This window comes from Sturnira hondurensis, unplaced genomic scaffold, assembly GCF_014824575.4.
Source record: "Sturnira hondurensis isolate 20B ecotype Veracruz unplaced genomic scaffold, ASM1482457v3 Scaffold0000880, whole genome shotgun sequence".
In the NCBI taxonomy this organism is placed as follows: Eukaryota; Metazoa; Chordata; class Mammalia; order Chiroptera; family Phyllostomidae; genus Sturnira; species Sturnira hondurensis.
Genome location: NW_028073511.1, coordinates 11,707,021 through 11,730,705, shown reverse-complemented (window position 1 = coordinate 11,730,705; position 23,685 = coordinate 11,707,021). Strand labels below are relative to the sequence as shown.

The window sequence follows — 23,685 nt, the reverse complement described above, 5'->3', positions numbered from 1 at the left end:
GTGATAAAAGGAGAATTCCTTTGTAGAAATCTTTTTAGGGCATATGTTTATCTTAGCAGAACTTTGGTCTAAGAGGGACATTGATAGACTTGCCATTTTGAAGTAAATAAGAATGAATACAGGGGTCAACCTCCACACAATGAAAAAATATGTTATCATTTCAAGTATACTGCATTGTATTTATTTATTTGTCTTCATCTGATGGTGGGAAACATGTCTGACTCATCTTTGAATCCCCACTAACCAACAAGATATGGCACATGTTGGGGAAAGAAAGGAGGAAAAAAGAGAAGGTGGAGACAGATGCAGGAAATTTCAAAGGTGGCACTGAAAGAGATAAGAGCAACATTTCTACTCTTGTCTTCATTCTATTCTTTTCCTCTGACAGCTGTTGGATTTTGCATGTGGTGGGTCTGGCTCGTGTGCTTGCATCCTTTGGTGTCATCCTTTTCAGCGCTTACTCTACGATGGGTATTGTGCTAAGTGCTGAGCAAGGGAAAGTGAGAATGACAGGTATGGTCTCTGTTCTCATAGATTATAATAGCTAAGCTGTCTGTGATTTGTTGGTATATTTGAAGTGGGTAGGCAAATAAAAGTAAATTTTCTTCTAATAGAGTATGTTATAAAAATTAAAGAGAAATTTTAAACTACATGTAATTGTCATAATTTAACTGAAAAGAACATTCAAAAGAGGGTAAATAGGCACATGCTTTTATGTGCCTCTGAGTACTATGGTGATGAGAGAAGCACTTATTGAAACAATTTAATTGTTTTGCACAGTGAGGCTCAACGACCAGAAACTGATAGAACAGGCCACAGGTTGGATGACAGAGAGGCTATTTGTGTAGAACTCAGAGGGGCTTGCTTGCTTGAAATAATTTGTCTTGCTTTTACACTCATAGTAAAGTCATGAACCATAAAATGTTACTTAAGCCTAGAAATTCTCTGGATATTTCACTCTTTTTTGCACATTCATAAAGTACTATAGATGAAATTGAAATATATACACATATATATGTATGTATATATGTCTATATATATTTTATTTCATCTGTTTAGCCTGATTATTCATTTTGTATCAGTCACTAATAAACTTTTAAATTTAAGGTGTGTAGGGAACTAAACTCAACAGATCTGGGCAACATTTGTTTAACATCTTTATCTTTGATATAACAATAAACACTAGGGATTTAAAAAAAATAGATGGTCTCTTAACTTAAGGAAGTGGCAGTGGGAGAGAAAGATATAATTACACTGAGATTAGCCCAGTGGTAGTTGCCTCCTTACCTAAAATAATACGTATGCAACTACGACGGTGCGTTTTAGTGCTCCATCATAAGAACGCACAGGGTTGTAGCTGGAGAGTGACAGAGATTTTCGTGGGGGGGGGGGACTGGGAATGGCTTGCTAGCAGAGCTCAAACTTAGGTTGATTTTGATAGATGAGTGGGTGGTGCTGACGCTGTTGCATGGTGACCGTACCCGGAGAACCACTGTTCTGTTCAACTGAGAGGCGAGGGAAAAGGGAGAGCACATACAAGAGAATTTATGGACCAGGCCTAGACATGTCACACTTCAATTCTGCCTACATTTTACTGACTGCAATTCAGTCACATGTCTTCATCTAACTACAAAGGAAGCTGGGAAAGGTGGCCTGACTCTGTACCCAGGAGGAAAAGGAGAATGATTGGTTACAACAGTGTGGTCACAACCACAGGAAGATACGGCTGTCTTATGGCTAGGGAAGTAGGCAGAAACTAGAAAACACAACTCGTCAGAGGCTCATTTTGGGGGCAAATCCTTAAGCACGGCAGGGTGCATTATTTACTGACATAAAACATGAGATTATATTAGCAAAATTCCTTTAAAATATTTACATGTGTCACTGATTATTGCACTTAAAATTTGAGTAGAAATATTTATTTGTTATATTTAATTTGTGTTTAATTACTGCTAAGCCTTAGACAGTAACACAATACTTTGTCATAAGTAAAATATTTACTGTTTTAAATGAAAATTTTTATTCATTCATTACTCTATTTTTACTTTAGCAAAACTCTATGATTCTTTTTTCTGAAGTTGTAAGTAAACTTTTTAAGGAAGAGAAAGTGAAGAGCAATGATTTTAAGTTGTCCTATGAGCTCTACAAGCATGCCAAGCTAATGAACAATAGTATAAATAATGAAAATATTCAGCACTTATTGAGTACATACTAGATGTGTTGCTTTCCATGGTAGGAACTGGGGCACTGAGAACAGCTGACTAGTACTCTATAAGTAGTTCAGACCCATTAACTCATTTAATTCTCACAGAAATCCTATGAATAAAGCAGACGGGTGTTTTATTATCCCCATTTTATTGATTAGATAACTGTGACCAAGAGAGGTGACACTGGTGGTCCACATAGCTAGTAAGTAGCAGAGCAGGGATTCTCATCCAAATGGCCTGACTTGAGAGGCCAAGATCAGATCTGCAGTTTTCTCTGCCTCTCTAAAGTTATGGGACAGGAACAAAGTGTAGGGACCTCCTCTGTACATTGGTACTACAATAGGCTGCCTGGGACATAGGCAATGCCTGTTGGCCATAATGCTTGGTTTGTTAAGCAGTGGCAGAATGTATTAATACCTTTTTTCCTCCCCCTGCCTCTTTATTAAGGCCCAGTCTTTGGCAAACTATTTGTTCCTCCAGATTTCTGCACCTGTCCCCACGTAGGTAATAATGCAAGCAATGCCCAGATTTCCTGGAGAACTGCACAGCAACTCACAGAGGGGACAGGGCAATTCTCATTTTGGTTATATGTCTGAGCAATGTCTTTTCCTTCTGCAGACAGGACCATCCTTGTGGATACAGACCTTCCATCTCTCAAAGGCCTCTATGTGATGGGGACTTTAGAATTCCCTGTGGACAGAAGCAACGTTCTGAGTGTGGCCTGCATAGTCATTGCAGGAGGGGAGCTGAAAGTTGGTGAGTAAAGGGCGCAAGGATTGAGAGCATCATGGGAATTAAGCTTTGTGAGAAAGGCCTTGGGAAATGATGGTGTCATCCAGCAGGTTGCTTAATGGAGTTTGGGGAGGGCTAAGGCAAAGGGTATGAATAGCTTTTCTTCAGCAAACTTTCAATACAGACAGAGGTGACTTTTATTGGTCATGCTCTCATGTCCACCCATTGACATCAGGCCATGTTTCTGGTCCCAGAGTCCTCATGCTGCTGCTCATTCCAGGGCTTGTTTTGCCTGCTCCAGACAACAGATGGGTTCTCCCTTCTGTTCTTAGAGATAAATGAGAATTTATCTCTAGCTCACTCTTTCAGAAGATCTCATAGGATGGATCTGTTATTCTTTGCTAAACTAACTCACAGTAAAATTTCAGTTGCTATCCTAGTGCATGTCCTGGGTAAAACAGACCTGAAACAAAGCTTACGTGCTAATGCTTTAGGGGGCAAATAATAGCAGTAGAGTGGGAGTGAAGGAGAAAAGAGGGAAGACAAATGCAAGGTGGCCACAGCTTCTTCAGGAAACATGGCTGTTGGCTTGGCTGTGTGACATGTCTTGAGAGAAGCCTTTATAGAACCACCACAACTTGGGACAACAGGGGAAAAGCTGGGGATAAGGCAAATAATTTATGTGGTCCACCCTCAAACCAATGAACTCCTCTGTCTTTGTTATGTTTGTAGCTCCCTATGTAGCTAGTGGAGAACCCAGAGACTCAGTGGGTGCTGGGGGGATCCTGTAGCTGGGAAGTGAGGCATGTTGCTGAGACTGAGGGACAGGCAGGATGGAGTGGATCTGGGGTAGTGTATTGACAAGACTGGGACATTGGCTTTCTTAGACAAACAAAAAATGAAAAACATGTAGACTATATACTTGAAACTGTTGTAGGCAATAAGGGTACAATGATGAAAAGACATACTCTGTCTCCCAAGGAACTACTTTTGAACTTGGCAAGGCATTCTGCTTTGCTCTTCAAAACATTAAAAGAGAATTCTCAGAAACAATAATACCTTATGCCAGAGAAGTAAATCTCTGATGGTGAGGAAGTATTTAGATATGTTGTTTGATAATATCCACATTTTAAAATTTCTGGTGGGAGAGAATTGTAGATCTAAATGCCTGCCCGAAGCTTAATCATTGTAAGAAGATTCATGAAAAATTGTGGTCAAACCTCTTTCTGAATAGTTGCAGTGACAAAAAAAAAAGTCAAAATCTTTGGAGACAACTTGTTTCCACTTTTTAGAATTTCTTTTAGAATTATTTCCCTCTATTAAGCCAAATTCTCTAGTCCTCTGACTTCTGTTGGTTCAAGTTCTTACTTGGTCTGTACGGGGTAAGTGTGGAATTCCCTTCTCTTTGATAGCCCTTCACTCGTGTTTTCTTGAGTCTTCTCTTTTTCAGGTTATACAGTTTCTATTATTTTAACCATGGTTATACAATAGTTACTTAATTGTTGTAATTAATATATGGTTATGATTTTAAAAACATTTTTATATTTTCAGTCTATTGTACAAAACTGGAAAACACACACAAAAAACAATAGAATATTATATAGAAGAAATCATGTAATCACTCATATTCCCAAATGTAAAGATAATCACAATAAACATTTTTAGTCTTTTCTTAAATTTTTTTCCTACACATGCATGAATATACATACTCACACACTTTAACATGTAGGGCACACAGTTTGATGTTTTGGATCCTATGTCAATGTGAAATTTCCCCAACTTACTAAGACATACATTTTTATTAAATTTATTGGGGTAACATTGGTTAATAACATTATTTAAATTTCAGATGCACAACTTTGTAACCCAACTCTATAATGTAACTGTATCGTCTGCTGTGTGCTCACTTCCTGGAGTCAAATATGCTTCTGTCACCTTGTCGTTGACCCTCTTTCCTTCTTCATCCTCCCCTTCCCTCTCTTCCTCGCTGGTAACTACCATTTCTGCCGTTCATACCTATGAATTTTGTTTGTTCATGTATTGCTTTTTGTCTTATATCCCACCCATAAGTGAAATCATATAGTTCTTGTCCTTTTCTGTTTGACTTATTTCATTTAGCATAATATGTTCAAGATTCATCCATGTCATTGCAAATGGCAATATTTTATATTTTTTAAGGCTGAGTAGGATTTAAATGTACATACGTACCAAATCTTCTTCATCCAGCCATCCAATGAAGGACACTTGGGTTGTTTCTATGTCTTGACAATTGTAAAGAATGCTGCAGTGAACACAGGGGTGCACATATCTTTATAAATAAGCATTTTCAACATTTTCAAGCAGATACCCAGAAGGGTATCTGCTTGAAAATCCCCCTTCTGAGTATCTGGTAGCTTTATTCTTAGTGTCCTGAGGAATCCTCATACTGTTTTCCAGAGTGGCTGCATCAGCTTACATTCCCATCAGCAGGGTACGAGGGTTCCCTCTAAAGCACAATTTTAATAGATTTAATATTCCCTATCTATGTAAATGTGTACTTATATATACATGTATAATAATTCAGTTAACCGTTTTCTATTATTGAACATCAAAGTTATTTCATACTTTTTTGTCCGTGTAATTTACTCTGTAGTGAACATCTTAACACTTAAATCATTATTTACATCTCTGATTATTTCCTTAGGATAGACTTGTATTGGTAGAATTAATGGAGTTAAGGATAAGTACATGTCTTAAAGTCCTTGATATATATCGTTAAGGTGTTTTTCAGAAAGATTATATAAATTTGCAGTATCTCCACATTTCTCAGAATTATGAGATCTCCTCACATTTCCTAACTTTGTCACTAAACACACTTGTTCTATTTAATTCCTCTGAAAGTACAAAGCCAGGGGGAAAGGACTATTCTCCCTGAACGGGAATATGAGAATAAGACCTCACTTATTTTGAACAGAATGAAAGAAGTATGACAGTTAGGGCTTACATCCAAAATGGTCATCTATTTGCTGTTTGACCTAAAGCAAATCAATTTTTGGATATCTCCATTCCTTCATCTGTAAAGTACAAAACAAATATAGAACCTACCCTGAAGGGATGTTGAAATCGCTAAACATAACAGCTCCTACTAAGTGCTAGTATATAGTAGGTGTTTAATAGATTGTTAGTTCATCTATCAGGGTGCCTGCAGAAAATAGAGGTCATACTGGTTTATACAGTTTACATAGATTTTGATAAAAAAACATTTACAAAAATCCAAATAGCCTAAGGCATACCCTAGGGCTAGTAAGAGCAGAGCTTTCTTACCACTATTTGCCACAAAGGAGCGTGGAAAGGAGGTCATTACTGCAATCCCAAATGCAGGGGGAAGAGTGGAGATGGTCACCAGATACCAGCACAATCTTTTGTGTGCCTGGGACTCACTCATTGTTGGGAAGGATCTGTGGAAATAAATACCTTGACCTCACTCTCTTCCTTCTCTTGTTTCCTGCGTGTGCTACCATTTTGTCTAAAACTAACTGGAATTCCAACTAAAGGAGAACTCAGTGATGTAGTGCTTCCAGGTCAGCAGCATCTTGGCACTGAGCAAAGTAAATAAGGGCAGAGTTTGGAAATGGGTGCTGTCTAGCCCAGTCAGCTTCCAGCTACCATATTAGATACAGTTTTTCTATCCATACAGGCAAAGATTAAACCAACTTCTTTGTCTAGCCATGTCATGCTGCTGGTCCTTTCAACTATATTGTGAGTTCTGATTTCTACATTTTTATATGTGCTACCCATAGATATTTCTACATTGTACATTCATATAGGAATTATTTGCCTTTCCCTTGTGTTTTAGGGGATCTAAATACAATTTAATTTTTACTTATTTCTTTATTCATTCGTTGGTCCTTTCATGATGGAGGAATTCTTTGGGACTCTGATCTTTTCCTCCCAGATTAATAGCATTTGCTCATTCACTCGTTCAATATTCTATAACATTCTCACCCAGTTAACTGATAGAATATTAAATAAAACTGAATCTAGTTTTGTTATTAAAAAACTGAGCTCAAGTCAACATCTTCTATTGCTATGACTGGTCTTTTTTATTTTTGAAGTTTCTTATTAATATAACAAAAACGTTGCCTGAAAATCTGTACCTTTTAAGGGTAGTGCCATTGTGCCACTGTCCGGTTTTGATTTATACACTTTAAATCTTATTTTAAAATTTGTCCAGTCCCAACTATATTTTTGTCTATTAATATAGAATGCTATATTCTTTTTCTCCTTGCTTTGTTGGGCCTGAAGTTTGATTATTGGAACCCATCTGCTCAGTCCTCTGTGTGTTGTGCCTAAAGGAAGACTTTCAACCCATCTGTCCAATTCTACCACACCCCAAAGAAATCCCAACATGCAACAGATAATAACACTAGTTAGTAAATAAACTTAATAGATGTGGACATTGGCACAGAATACTGCCTGAGTGTGTCTGCTTTCTGATGCTTTTTGATCCAAGTCCCAACATTGCAGAATTATATTTCTTGATGGCACTGCTTTTAAGGCAGCTGGTGCTGGCAAAATGTGTCAGTTAACTTTCAGTAGAGTATAATGATTACACATTAGAAGGGAGGTTTAAGATCAAAGCTTTGCTTGGAGGGTTACAGCCAAATCACAAGTGCCACACTCAATTACCATTCTTCATTCAGTGGTTGTCTCATTAGTCTGATAAAACATTTAAGATAAGCTTTAAGTATTTTACTCATCTGTCCCTTCTTTCATTTATCATCTGTTTGTTCATTGCCCACCATGAACCAGGTATGGTGGGAGAAGCTGAATGTACAGAAATAGAAGTTAGGAACCCAGCTTTCCAAAGATGTCTCAATAAATTAGTAAAGATAAGCAAGTAGAAACATAATTAAAGTGTCATCTCTTACAACCTGGGGCTTAAAGAGAAAGGAATAGAGTTGGAAAGGTATATATTTGTGGATGAGGATTCAGGAAATTTTAGGGAATGGGTGTGTCTGGGTTGTAGGATTTATAGAACAGTGGCAACCCATGAAGATTCTTGGTCTTGTACACTATGTTAAGGAGTTTGGATTTTGGCATGAAGGCAGTGGATGGTCACTGGATAGTTTTAAGCAGGAAAGTTACGTGATTAGATTTGGTTTTATTTATTTATTTTTAATTTTAATTATTGTTCAAGTATAGTTTTCTGTCTTTTACTCCCATCCCAGCCCACCCACCCAGCTCTCTCCCCCTCCCATTTCTACCTCCTTAGTTTTTGTCCATGTATCTTTTATACTTGTTCCTGTAAACCCTTCCTTCCCCTTTTCCCCTGAAATTCACTCCCCTCTCCCCTCTGGACACTGTAAGCCTGTTCTCTATTTCAGTGTTGTTGGCTATATTTTGGTTGTTAGATTGTTTTGTTTAGGTTCCTGTTAAAGGTGAGATTGTGTGATATTTGTCTTTCACCACCTGGCTTATTTTGCTTAGCATAATGCCTTCCAGTTCCATCCATGTTGTCGCAAAGGGTAGAAGCTCCTTCTTTCTTTCTGCTACATAGAATTCCACTGAGTAAATGTACCATAGTTGTTTAATCCATTCATTTACTGATGGGCACCTAGGCTGCTTCCAGCACTTGGCAATTATAAAGTGTGCTGCTATGAACATTGGGGTGCATAGGTTCTTTTGGATTGGTGTTTCAGGGTTCTTAGAGTATAATCCTAGCAGTGGAATTACTGGGCCAAAAGGCACGTTCATTTTTAGTTTTCTTAGAAAATTTCATACTGTTTTCTGTAGTGGTTGTACCAGTCTGCAATCCCACCAACAGTGCACTAGGGTTCCCTTTTCTCCACAACCTCTCCAACACTTGTTGTTTGTTGTTTTGTTTACGATGGCCACTCTGACAGATATAAAGTGGTATCTTGTTTTGGCTTTAATTTGCATCTCTCTGATAGCTAGTGATATTGAGCATCTTTTCACGTGTCTCTGGAATCCTCTGTATGTCCTCCTTGGAGAAGTGTCTGTTCAAGTACTTTGCCCATTTTTTAATTGGGTTGCCTGTCTTCTTGGAGTGGAGTCATGTAAGTTCTTTGTGTATTTTGGAGATTAAACCCTTGTCTGAGGTATGTATCATTGGCAAATATGTTTTCCCATATGGTTGGTTCTCTTTTTATTTTAATATTGCTTTCTTTAGCCATGCAGAAGCTTTTAATTTTGATGAGATCCCATTTGTTTATTCTTTCCTTTATGTCCCTTGCTCTAGGGGGCATATCAGTAAAAATGTTGCGTGAAATATCTGAGATTTTCCTGTCAATGTTTTCCTTTAGGACTTTAATAGTGTTACGGCTTATATTTAAGTCTTTTATCCACCTTGAATTTATTTTTGTGTATGGTGTAAGTTGGTGCTCAAGTTTCATTATTTGCATGTAGCTGTCCAGTTCTCCCAACACCATTTGTTGAAGAGGCTATCTTTACTCCATTTTATGTTGCTGCCCCCTTTGTCAAATATTAATTGACCATAGAGACTTGAGTTTATTTCTGGGCTCTCTGTTCTGTTCCATTGGTCTATGTGCCTGTTTTTATGCCAGTACCAGGCTGTTTTGATTACAGTGGCCTTGTAATACAATTTGGTATCAGGTATTGTGATTCTTCCTACTTTGCTCTTCTTTCTCAAAATTGCAGCAGCAATTTGGGGTCATTTATGGTTTCATATAAATTTTTGAAGTGTTTGTTCTATGTGAAATATGCCATTGGTACTTTAATAGGTATTGCACTGAATCTGTAAATTGCTTTGGGTAGTATGAACATTTTGATGATGCTAATTCTTCCAATCTATGAACATGGTATATGTTTTAATTTGTTTGTGTCTTCTTCGATTTCTTTCTTCAGTGTTGTGTAGTTTTCTGCATATAGGTCTTTTACCTCTTTGGTTAGGTTTATTTGTAGGTACTTTATTTTTCTTTTTGCTTTATTGAATGGCATTTTTTTCTTGATTTCTGCTTCCGCTGTTTCATTGTTGGTATACAAGATTAGGTTTGGTTTTAGAAAGATGACTCCTGGCAGTGTGCAGGATGTATTGGAAGGGACACAGTGAAAAGTGAGAAGGCTACTGAGGTGTTTCAGGAAAAAAAAGTAAACTATTGAAGCAAGGCACTGGAGTTAAAGAGGAAGAATGAATTAGAGAAATATTGAGGAAGTATAAAATCACTATAACTGAGTGGCAATTTCAATGTGAGGTGAGGAGGAGTGTTTAGAAAATATCCCAGGTTTTGGGTTGGGAGAACCGGGTGGATGGTGGTACTGGGGTGAAAACTCCTTTCCACCACTTATTAGCGGAGTGACTTTGGGTGAATGGCATGAACTAACCTGATGTCAGTTTTTTAAAAAAATAGTAGTAGTGCTTATTCTACAGAGTTGTATGAAAATTATGTGTTAATATATATTAAAGTACTTGAACAGTGTCAGGTACATGGTGAGCCCCTATCGTGGTTTGTTGCATAAATAGACTCATACACATCAAGTTTATATTTCACTGGGATGCGTAAGTGGTAGCATGTAGAGGGCGAGTTGATCTATGAAAAATGCAGAAGAGAGCACTGTACTAAGTATAATATTTGGGAGTCATTGGCCAAAATGAGACATCAGAGGTGTGAGATGGAGTCGGACAATGACCAGAGCTGGAATTCTGAAGAGCACCAGCCCTTTAGCAGTGGTGGGGGAGTGGAGTCCAGCAAGTAGGAGAAGAAACAGCTTTATAGGTCAAAACAGAGTGACAAGAAGATATCTGGAAACGAAGGTAGGAATTTATAAGAAAGGAGTGGGTAGTAGCATGAGATCCAGTTTAGAAAGTGAAGAAAGAAAAAATGGTCATCTTATTCTAGCATTTTAAAAAATAATGACTGAGAAATACAGTTTTATCTAAAAATGTTACATTGCACGTGGAAGAAAGAAAAAATTCATATTTCCTCCAACATATTACTTGAAGGACAGTGACTTCTAATATATTTAATACCATTATCTATTCCTTAACTTTATTGTTTTTGAGTTGAATATGTTCTTAAGTACAATTGAACATATTAAACCTCATATTTGAAAATGAACAGTTGTCTATATTAAAAGTGATGTCAATAAACCTTCACAGGTTTTCATAAATAAACTTTCTTTTGGATGATAAAATGGAGCAAATAAGTAGATAGTAAGGAGAAAAAAATTTCTCTGATGTGGCGATTTTCCAAAATTTTATTTTAAGATGTGTCCCTGCCCCGGCTGGTGTAGCTCAGTGGATTGAGCTCGGGCTTGTGAAGCAAAGGGTTGTCAGTTCGATTCCCAGTTTAGAGCACATGCCTGGGTTGCAGGCCAGGTCCCCAGTAGGGGACACATGAGAGGCAGCCACACATTGATGTTTCTCTCCCTTTCTATCTCCTTCCTGTCCTCTCTCTCTAAAAATAAATAAATAAAATATTAAAAAAAAAAGATGTGTCCTTGTCTCCTTCCACTTTCTCCATCCCTTTTCTCCCTCCTTCTCTCACTGTCTCTTTCATTAAATACCACCTCAGTACCAAGCCTTCTTCCTGGGACTTGAGTATTCAGAAGCAAGCAAGACAGATGAGATTCCTGCTTGCTTTCTTTTGTCTGGGGAAACAGACAATGAAATAGTAAAATAAATATGGAAGCAGCTAGATGGCAAGACATGCTCTGAAGGAAACGAAAACCAGTGTGAGCTGAAGAGAGGTCCAGGCTGGATGCTGGCACCACAGGAAAGGTAGTTGTGAAAGCCTTTCTGAAGAGGCAATGTGGTGATCTCAGACCGCGGAGACAGAAAAGAGCTACACTTACAAAAACTGGGACAGGAGAGTTTCAGACAGAAGGACAAGGAAGTGCAAAAGTCCTGAGGCAGTGGCAGGAATGTGCTTTAGATAGTTGTAAAGCAGAAGGGCAGCACCGGTAGCTGGGAGACACCAAACAGTAGACATGAGTTTCATGATGTAGGCTGGATTTTAAAGTATGCAGTGTTGTCTTCAAAGCACTGAAGAGCACAAATACCTACAAGTAGTGCTGGAACTTGCTACTTTTGATAACCTCCTGAGTATCACTAACAAGACAGAAATTAGTTGAAGGCCTTCATAAGTATTGGAATTTCTAGAGACTTGGATTGTAATTCCAGGTTAGCAATTTATTGTACAGCTTCTGGAAAGTTCCCCAGCAGTGGTTTCCTAACTGTGATATCACAGACCTCAGAGATTGTGTGAATCATCTATTTAATTGTAGGAATGAGGAAACTGAGATCCAAAGAGATTATTGATTTATTCCAAGGTCACATAGCTGGTAAAGAACAAGACCAGAATTAGAGACTATTTTAGTTACCTTAGATACTCATCCTTTAAACCTTTGTCCCCAAACTGCTTTATCTCTGGGCCTTTTCTGTCCCTATTCAACAGGTTTCGGTGTATCTTTTCTTCTTGTCCATTCTGTTCGTATCATCATTATTGCATTCATTTTACTCTATGTTCTCATGAATATCCTCTCTATATTAGATGGTTGGCTTCTTTAGAATATTTTAAAACCCTAGTACCTAGTCAGGCTTCTGATAATGTTCTGTGTGATTGATTAGTGTACACATAAATGATTGGTCATATATAAATCTGTCTTTCAGCTCAGTTCCTTTTTATTATAACACATTTAGTCTCCCTATACTTAATGGCAACATCTGTGAGGAAGGAATTATAGTGTGAATATATAAATGACTACAGCACTTTTACCCTTGTATGAAAAAGAACAAAACAAGGGTAGCAACATATTTGAAAAGTTGGTGATCTTGTACAAAGCCAAAGTATTTTCAATTTTTAATCTGTCTAGGAGAGAAAAACTGATAAAAATGCCTAATTCAAATCCTGTATAATAGGTATTGGTTTGTTATTTCCTTAAATGTTTGTATTACGTTGGTATTGAATAGCTATCTGACCTCATCTTTTTCATCATGTCTCTTCTTAGATAAAAAATCATTTCTATGCTTTAGTATGTGTTCCTTGTTATCTTAGATATCAGTAATGCTAATATGTTACTGATATAATGTTCAACTTGGAAAATGTTTTAATTTCATAACTTTCAGAATTGCAAATAGAAAATTCTCACGTGTTAGCTTATAAAAAGATTTCAGAGAAAGATAACCATTAATAATTCATTTCCGTCTTTACAACTTCACAGAACCCTTTCTGATCCCTAAGTAAGCAATGGTATGTCCCATAAATCAATGTGCCTGAGGACTTAGCACTGTTTCTTTGGCCTGTTTCAACCAGGTCACATGATGTGCAGCCCAGTCGCTCAGTAATCAAGCTAGGAATTAGGTTTTTATCCTAAAACTTGTCACACATTATTTTGCAGAGGAGTGATAGGTATATGTCAGTCTGTCTCACATTTGTAACGAGGAGCCTAAGGTCATCATTAGCACACGACTTTGTCAGGAAATGAAGTATACTAGGTGTATGGAAGCTTCTTTCATTGCTTCCATGACTGGGACTTTCTCAGTCCTAAAGAAGAGGGAAAATCCATACACTGCTTATTGCCTTCTGAACTGACAGTTCTGTAAAACTCATTGGATGATTAAGTAATAAGGAGACAAACCAGAGAAAAGTACGGATTAAAACATAACCTCCAGCCTAAAGCCACAATACCCAGTAGTCTGACTTATTGAGTAGGCAGAGAGAATCTTGTATGTTGTGGTGATGATGTTTGTTGAAAAATAATATATTAATTTAAAAAATAAAAAATACATGTCTTTTAAGTTCAACAAGAATTAAAAAATAACCACACATTTAATGTGTAAATACACATGTACGCAGATATTTGCAAAATAAAATGGTTTATAAATAGATAATAATGATCCTCAGTCAACAAATCAGTTTCTGTTTACACTGATTATTCTCCAATCAAGCTACTAGTTAGCTCATAAAATAAAAGCTGACATCAAAAGGGTGTGGCTTTTAAATATTTTATGTATTTAACAGTAAGTGAAAAAGTATAAAAGCTGTTTTTTATAGGCTAGGGACACACTAAATTTCATTTCTGTAAGTCCCTAAAGATTGGCATCCAACAGTTATATAATACATGTTTCAAAAATAACATAAAGCATATAAATATCTGTTTATTTTCCTATGGATATTAGTTCTTTGAGAAACATATTATCCATCTTTCTCTTACGATATATATGTAAAGTGAAACACTGATATAAGAAGTAATTCTTCTTCCTTGTTAGAATATCAGTTAGTGTCTACAAAACATACTTATGTTAATCCTCTTTAAAATTTTTATATTTTCTAAATTAGTGTTCCTCAAACTATATTTTGGACTCTTGAACTTGTGCCACAGTAACATAAAATTTCTTGTTTTAAAATTACTAAGTTATATAATAAATGAAAATAATTGTTAAATTTTGTTCATTATTTTTGCATGGGAAAAACTAAATAATTTCAAGTAAGCAGGTGAATAAGTAAGTGAATGGATGATTTGTTTTGTTGATTATTTAAACTATTACAGTGAGTTTGAGAGGAATTTAATTGTCTTCCCTGCTGTTTTTTGGACTGGACATTCAAATAAGTGATCACCTTGTATTTTTACTTTTGAATGTCTAGTTTCTAGCAGTTTAGAAATAGAACATTGTGTGCTGAAAAGAGCTTGCCTTCCATTTTCTTTACTTCCAAATTTAATGTTAATTCTGAAATATTTTATTTACTCATTATTACTACTACTATTTTTTAGTATTGTACTACTAAGAGCCACATTTTAAAAATCAAACATTATCTGCAGGCACTGTGCCATGTATCAATGACATGCACGAAGGTATTTAACTTCTCACAGACAAAATATTGTCTATTTTATAGGCGGAAATCAAGGTTTACAGAAATGAATTTGCTCTACGTTGGTTAAGATGTTTTAAGAACTTTTATGCATTTTGCAAGTATGTGAATTAATAAATTATAGTAACTTGTACTTCATATGCTATCAACTGTTGATAGATTGAGAGGCCTCATTGATGATCAGATTTGTCAGCCTGAATTAGACATTATTTTGACAGATTCTTATTTCGTCGGGCTAATAGCCTTTTCATCCTTATATATATATTTTCATATGAGATAGATTTCTATTGGAGAGGGGTGTTTTAAGAATAAGGGGGTCAGAGACACACTGGGAATTAAAAGCTAATTTAGAATAAAATGTGCTTTACAATTCAATTGGTTCAGCACTGTTTGCCCATTTAGGTCTGATAAGAAAAAGTATTCTGGACTCTGTGCTCTGAAGAAAGTAGCTATAGCAACACATGAGAAAAACAGTTATGTCCCAGTTAGAAGCTCAGCTTCCAAACTTGTGTAAAATTGATTTTGGAAGTAATTTCTTAACCTGTCATTCATACGCAGTCATGATATTTATTAAATTTCAAGGTTCACTTGGATAGAAATACAAATTATTTAGAAATACAGTTTGTTGTTCTGGATTTAGGGAATGGGATTTGCAAAAAAATATTTCTTAAGGAGATATGTCTAAAATTTTGGTCAGTATGTGTTAAATTTATGTAGTTTTTCTTGTATCAGTTAATAAAACTATAAACAAACTTAGTGGCATGGACAATCAGAAAAACATGTAATTTTGGTCATTTTCCATTCTTTTAATCAACAAATACTTATTGATGAGTGTCCTTGGAACATAATAGTCAGTTAAAAATTTATTGTGAAATATGGTACACATGTACAAAAATATTTATAAAATAAAAATACACAACTGAACTAAACACCATAAATGTATTCTAGTAGGTACACAGTGGGACTTCACTATTGGTTTAATTTGCATTTGTCTGATTTCTAATGTGATCGAGTACTTTCAAAATTTTACTATCTATTTTAGACCTTGTTTTGTGAAGTAGGTATTCTTTTATCCTTTTTATGATGGATTATCTGTTTTATATTGATTTACTGAAGTTTTATATGTTCTGGAATGTACTTTTTATTTGTTACATATATTACAAGTATCTTTATCTACTCTGTAGGTTTTTACTTTCCTAATAGTATTTCTAAATGAAAAAAATCTTTATTTTAAAAGAATTTATTTCATAAACCTTTTACAATATGAGTTGTATACTTTGACTAAACAATGGCCAGGAAGCACATTGATGTATGATTCTAATTCCTGTAAATTTGTTAAACTTTAGGATCTTCATGTGGTCACATGATCAATATTTGTTGAAGTCTTATGCATTATTGAAAGAATGTCTCCTTTATGAGTCTAGTTATCTACTCATGCATTAGATCAGCTTTGCTAATTGTATGATTCAAGTTGTTGCATCCTTACTACTTTTTATTTATTGTATAAGGAGTTGTATTTAATTTGCCACTGTTTTTATGGATATACCTGGTTTTTTCATTGAAGTTCTGTCAGTTTTTGCTTTATTTATTCTGAAGTATGATGTTAGCCACATACATGTTTAAAATTATAATATTGGTGAAATAGATCTTTTTTGCTGTATAGTATTCCTTTTTATTTTTCATTGTGTTCTGTGAGAGAATTGATTAAAGTTACCTAGTTCACCATTGTGGGGGTAGAACATGCATGAACTCTGCTGCTAACACAGTCACTTCTCTCCGCTCACTGAAAAGAGAAAGGGACAGGTAGCAGCACTCAGGGTACAGCGTAGAAGTGTTAGGGTAAATCAAACTGTGCTGTGAGAGCCCATAGAGGGCCACCTAACCCAGACTTAGATGACAGGGAGGGAACCCAGAGAGAGTGGTGTCCGAAGTGGGTTTGGGCTTGTTTAGGGGCTTGTGTGGCTTGGCCACTGAGTATACCAAGGAAACTGCAGGGGGGTGCTCTGAATAGACAAAGTTGTTACCAATGGTGTGCTATTTCAAAATGTTTTCAATCGTTTGTGACTATAAATTAGATAATAGAGCAATGAATTGCAGCAGAGCTCAGTTAGAGGGATGATTAGGATTTAGACAGGACGAAGGTGAGAGACCTCAAAGCCTGGGGTATCTCATACACAGAGGAGAGAGAGCAGGGGAAGTAAGTAATTCAGTGTGGATTGGTTTAGTTACAAGGTGTGGGGAGTCATGTTGGGAGAGTGGGTTTAAGTGGAAACTAGGTTTATACAGGATTTCATCAAAGAGACTTAGTTAATAAAATAATGTAAGGTCCTTTTTCCCTTTTTCTTACCCTTGAAATTCATGGAATCCATTTGTACCATATTCCTCAAATCATTATAATGGTTGTCTGCTGTATATCAGAACTTATTTTCTTCCATATCCCCAGGTGATTTTAGCATCTGGAATGTATTCTGTTTTTCTCCAGTGCTCACCACCATACTCAGTAATGGCAACTTTCCTTTACTTCTTTCCTATATCTCCATGCCTACATGTTCTATGATGGTGCTTATGAAGTCTAAGCTCTGCTTCACCACTTACTAGCTGTGTAATTTCCAGTAAGTTATTTAACCTCTCTTTGCCTGAGTTTCCTCCTGAGAACCTCAACCGTACCCATCATAGAGTGATGAGGTAAATGGAATTACGTGTGCATGAACACCTGGCATGTCTTAGCAGCATGACAACAATGATTTTTCCTCCATTATGAGTATTTAAATCCGTCCAGGTTGAAAATGCCTTGGGCTACAGTTTGAAGCAGCTTCAGAAAGGAAAGTCAGAGAAAAACAGAGACTCTTCTGTGAGGGGTGGCTACTCTCATTTAGGGGCAAAGCCCAAGCTGGTGAGAATACCTCACCTTCCTTTGTTGGTTAAATTTAACAGTAAAATGAGGAGGCCAGCCTTAAGGGCTTTCCATTCACCAGCTTTTAGAATTTTAAGACATACTTCATTTTAGTGTTAAAACAGTATGTGTATTATTCCCTTCTTTTAGGTCACTCTTGCCTTCTTTCTGTTCCGTCTCTAGCCTGCACCTTCCCCTTCCCCCACATCACAGAAACAAATGTGAACTCAGTGTTTGAGATACCAGTGACCACGGGGCGGGGGGAGTGGGGAGAGGGGAGCTCACTAATTTTGCCCAGACTTTCGGTGGAAGCTGCACATGTGCTGCAGGTTTGGGTTGCATAATTGATTCAACCTCCGATTTTAGAGGAACGCTCAACGCGGCAGACCTTTCTGTAGGGCAAGGGCTGTTCTACTTCTCTCTCTCTGGTATCTGTTTAGTGCTAGGCCTCCCCGCTCCATCCCCAAGAATCTAAACCTACCCTTCACGAGATAAATGAAATCATAGTTAGAAAATGGCTCATTGGATAGACTTGTAATCTCAAGATAAGAGATTACGCCAGACATGTTTTCTTACCATTTTCCTCTTCTCCTGCTTCCTTTCTTCCTGCATGGCACAGCTCTGTTTTGGTTAAGAGGATATGTTGGTTGCTCCGCTGAGAATTGGTGTCATTTGCATGGAGCAGCAGCATTCCCTGGCACCTCACTGGGAAGCCAGGCTTGCGTGCCCCTGGACCCACTGTGTAACTCTAAGCATATTTACTCACCCCTGTGGGTCTTACCTTCAGGAGTCCCTTGTAAACCAATGGCTCTGAAGGCTGGACTGTAAAGATAGGTATGTAGTGCACTGCAGACTCACATTGAGTCTTTGGTTAACCAGGTATGTACGCCTTCCTGAGTGGGAAGGATGACTGTATGCCCTCTGGAAGGCCACTTAATCATAAGGACAACCTGGCAATTTCAAGTCAATCATTTACTTCATACTGTGCTTGTCAACTTCATTTTTGGTTTTGTTTTTAAGAATTTCTAAACTGGAAAGTTTTGTTTGCTAGCAGATATCTTTTGTGAACCCGCTTGATCCAGTTTGTAGTTTGAAGACTATCTTTTCACCAGTTGCTTTTTGAAAAGCTGAGATTTGACAATATTTTCTGTATTTTAAGATAGATTTTTTGATCAAATAACCTTTGTTATGTTTATATCCCATGCCACTATTTCAGCAAATCCCCCAAAGAATTCTCGTGTTGTAACAGTGACCTGGCTGCATAGCTCAGCTGGTTGGAGCTATGTCCCAATACACGAAGTTTGAGGGTTTGATCCCCAGTCAGGGCACACAAAGGAATCAACCAATGAATGCATAAATTAGTGGAACAACAAATCTATGTTCCTCCTTATCTCTCTGTCTCTTTCTTTAAACTCATTTTTTTAAAGTGACTAAATTCTGCTGTTTACCTCAAGAGAATAAATCATGTCAGCAGTAATTCCCACCTGATATCTATTATAGCCTGAATGGATTGTGTCTTTATGCTGCTAGAAGAATTTAGGCTGAGAAAATAGCTTTTACTTGTTTAATGAAACACTTAGTATAAACGTACTGTTGTTTAAATATAGACTCTGTAAGTTACTAGTTGGACAATATGGACAAACCCCTTAACCTCTAAGCCTCGTTATGTGTGAATATTTAAAATTGAGATAATAAATATACTTACTTTTCAGGTTTGTTGTGAGGAATAAATGGTAAAATACATGCAAAGCACTTTGGGGATCCAGCCATAGACATGAATCAGCTGGGTTTTGCTGGGGTTAACAGGGTGTCACAAAGAGTCCATGACCCTCGATGGCATACCACAACAAATATTTGTGTTAAGACTTAGTTGGAAGTGCTTCCAGCTTGTGTGTTCTCTTCAGATCTGCTAGTTTGTTCCTTCATTCAGGAACTAAAAGCTATTTAAAGAATACTCCTTTCATGGCAGAATACATCATTGCAAGTGGTCTGTTAAAAACTTGCAAAGCAACTTAAAGTATCAACCCAGAAATAGCATTACTATCATTTGTACCCGAAGTGATTTTATTGATCAGAGCAAATCATATGGGCAGGCTAAATATTAATAGGTCGAGAAGGTATACTCTGCCTAATGAAAAAAAAAGGGTGGATATTTACTGAATGGTTATCTAAACCCTTTCAGATTTTACTGCATCTCATTTTACCCCTTTTCTTATTCTCCTGTGTTCTCATTGGCTCTTTCCCACATAGCCTGCCCTATAACATCTACTTTGCCTTTCTGAAATTGCGTCACGATTTCCCTCCCCCTGTTTTAATTTCAAATTCATTTAAAGCATTACTTATCTTTGTAAATAGGTACTTTGGAAAATCCTCTACAAGAAGAACAAAAGCTCCTGATTCTCCTGAGAGCCTCAGAGGGAGTCTTTTGTAACCGTCTCAATGGAATTCATATTGATCCAGGGACAATTGGTAAGAGTAAAATATAGTTTTTATTAATAATGGAGTATGTGTTCATGTGATAAAGTACCACTCACAGATCATCTAAGTTCCAGGCACTCCTTTAGATAATTTGAGCAGTGCTCATTTTACAGATATCGAAACGAAGACTCAGGTGTGATGAGCCGTATGGAAAAGGCCACACGGCTTTACAGTGTCAGCATCTAGGTTCATATCCAGATTGGCTGGGCACCAAAATCTAGACTAAGAATCTGTCTTATTAAATGTAAATATTATGTAATTATTGTTATATTTTTATTTTATTTTTAATCTTTTAGATTACATTTATTGGGGTGACATTTATTTAAAAGATTATATAGGTTTCCTGTGCATTTCTATGACACATGATCTGTATATTGCAAGGTAAGAACCATATGACTTCACTCATATGTAGGATATAAAACTGAAAACAACAAATGAATAAATAAGAGAAACAAACAAGCACTCATAGACAGGGACAACGATGGTCCTTACCAGAGGGAGGGAGTGGGGGTGGGAGGTAGTAAAAGATAAAGGGGGTCAAATATATGGTGATGAAAGATATTAATTTTAAAACTGGTAGATCTATAAATTGCTAAGAAACATTTACTATTTACTGTTTCTTTATTCGATACTGACACAATACCAAAGCTTACTTTAAGAGTGCAGAAAGTGTGACTGGTCTTGTATAATCAAGATGTAAGAGCCACACAGATACTCACTTTTAAAGGATAGATAGAAGAGGCTGTTTTTCAGATTTCCAGTATTTTTTCACTTACGTTGTGTGTCATTACTAACTGCATAAGATATCAGTGACTCAGTAAAATGGAAGCAATCATGTTGGGATACTATGAAGTTTGGTGACCTAGTTCCATAACCTGTAACCCTTGCCATATAATCCTTCGATAGTGCTTTATTATTTCCAAAGGATTTTCCACATGTGCTATTTCTTTAACTTTTTAAGAATAAGAGGCTTGATAATATTTTAGTTTTTCTTCAAGTTGGCAAACTGCCAGAACAAGGACATCCAATCTCTTTTTGCCTCTGTTGTCCGCTCTGCTCCGTGCAGTGCCGCACTGGAGGGGATGTGTTAGGAGTGTACAAGGGTGCCTATCCCGATGCCCAGCTCCAGCCATACAGACAAAGTCGTGCTTTTGAAATTTTCTCTGATACTAAATTGAATAAAGAGTGAATCAGCTGTTTCACTAGATACTTAAAATTTTGTGATATTATAAGTAAATGAGAGATTTTAATCATTTTAAGCATTATAATTTCTTTGAAACAAATAAGAAATGGTGTCATTTTACAATAAACCTTTGGTGATTGTGAATGATCAAGAATCTGCCATTAGGGTTAATTGAATTTTATGGATAATTCAAATTTAAAAAATAGACTAGTTTTTGTTAAAATCTTTTGTTTTGGGAAATTTCTCTGAAATTTCCAAATTTCTCTGAAGTAATTGTAAATTACTTCATGTTTCTCCTCCTGACTAGCTTACTTAACAAATAGTGAAAAAGACAGAATTTTGAAATGATGATAATGATGATGTTAAATCTTCTAAAACTTTTATATACATATGACTATTATTATGAAATATTGATTCCAGGACATATCCTGAAAGTGAGAGTATTTTTTACATTTCCATTAATTCTAATTTTAGTTTAATGATCTTCAGATTTTTCTTTGAATTAGAATATGGAAAAAATTATGGATGTTGGCATAAACAGTTGGTTAGGTTTCAATTAACCAAGATGTTTTTGGTTCACATAAGATGAAAACTCAAGCCATGTTATTTGTGCCTTACTGGTGTTTGTTTCTTTTATTTATGTATATTCTGGTAAAAATGATAAAATCTTTAGAGTTCAAGATCCATGATTTTCAACAAAATGGGGTGTACCAATCTAGGGGTATACAGGCAATCCTTTGGATTCAGGAAGAAAATATTAGTACTTCTATTGAAATATGTATGAATATACTCATATATATGTAGAAGTGCATGACCATAATTTTGTTACTGCTTTGGTTCATGCCTTAAACATTTTTAGGCCACTAGGATATAAGGAATTGAGCTCCATGTGATTTTAAATGGCAGTCAAGCATGTAAGAGGAAAGACGTGAAAGAATAAAACTTGACTGCATCGAGCATGTCCCTGGTAAGACTTTAATTTATGAGTCTGAAATAAATTACCTTTTAAAATGAAGGAGCTGGAGATCTATCTTTTGATCTCAATAATACTATATATATACACACATGTGTAATATGTATGTGTATACACACATACATATACATAATCAGTCAACCATTAGAGTGTTCATGTGTACATATTTGCATATGTATATATGTACATGCATGCATATATACATACATAATTAGTTAACCATTAGAGTGTTCTAATTCCCCATTCTTGGATTACTAGATGTGGTGTAGTATACATTTTTCCATAGCTTTTGAGAGCATATATTTCACGTCTATGTAAGATATATTTAACCTACTGAAAATAGAACACTTATGTGTTCTCTTTCTGATAAATTGGACATCTTTACATATAGTTTCTATACCACTCATCTTGCATAATGACCCCTAATGAGTTTTACTCATGTCTCCTTAATTCCTCTGAAGGACATTTTTGTACAAATGTTGTTTATCTTATTTTCAGGGGTTTATGGGAAAGTTCAGCTCCACAGTGCTTATCCCAAAAAATCCTGGACCCGCCTTGGGGCTGACATTGCCTCAGGCAATGAGAGGTAAGGGATGAGATTAAGATTAAGATGTATTTTTTTGATTTAGTTTGCTTTTGCTTGATGTTTTCTTATTACATAAACTTAAATTTTACACTAATAATTGTAATTTAAGGACAAATAAATGAAAACATAAAGGACCAGAAGGGATTTTGAAATCTCTGAAACAAGAGAAAGAACACAACAAGTAAAANAAATTGGACATCTTTACATATAGTTTCTATACCACACATCTTGCATAATGACTCCTAATGAGTTTTACTCATGTCTCCTTAATTCCTCTGAAGGACATTTTTATCCAAATGTTGTTTATCTTATTTTCAGGGGTTTATGGGAAAGTTCAGCTCCACAGTGCTTATCCCAGAAAATCCTGGACCCGCCTTGGGGCTGACATTGCCTCAGGCAATGAGAGGTAAGGGATGAGATTAAGATTAAGATGTATTTTTTGATTTAGTTTGCTTTTGCTTGATGTTTTCTTATTACATAAACTTAAATTTTACACTAATAATTGTAATTTAAGGACAAATAAATGAAAACATAAAGGACCAGAAGGGATTTTGAAATCTCTGAAACAAGAGAAAGAACACAACAAGTAAAAGGCAGAGGAGAAATATAGCTTATTTAAGGAGTAAATTTTAGATAATACATGTTTATATTAACAATAAATCTTTAAAAATATGAATTCTATGAGATACTAGGTGAATTAGAAGGTGAGACCATAATAGTTTGAGTTTAAATGATGGCTATTAGGAAATAGATGAAAATTAATGAAGTGTGGGATAAAAATTGTGAAGAATCTTATGAAGCT

The 23,685-nt window shown here is 36.2% G+C and overlaps 1 protein-coding gene across 4 annotated transcripts in view; it reads left to right on the top strand.

Moving 5' to 3' along the window:
* PKHD1 (PKHD1 ciliary IPT domain containing fibrocystin/polyductin) overlaps positions 1-23,685 on the top strand; it is a 457,981-nt gene that overhangs the window by 282,379 nt on the left and 151,917 nt on the right. For all 4 annotated transcript variants that reach the window (XM_037054718.1, XM_037054725.1, XM_037054714.1 and 1 more), the window contains 3 exons: positions 2,826-2,963; positions 20,019-20,132; positions 22,796-22,883. In XM_037054718.1, coding sequence (XP_036910613.1) covers positions 2,826-2,963; positions 20,019-20,132; positions 22,796-22,883 — 340 coding nt within the window. The remainder of the gene's footprint in view (positions 1-2,825; positions 2,964-20,018; positions 20,133-22,795; positions 22,884-23,685) is intronic.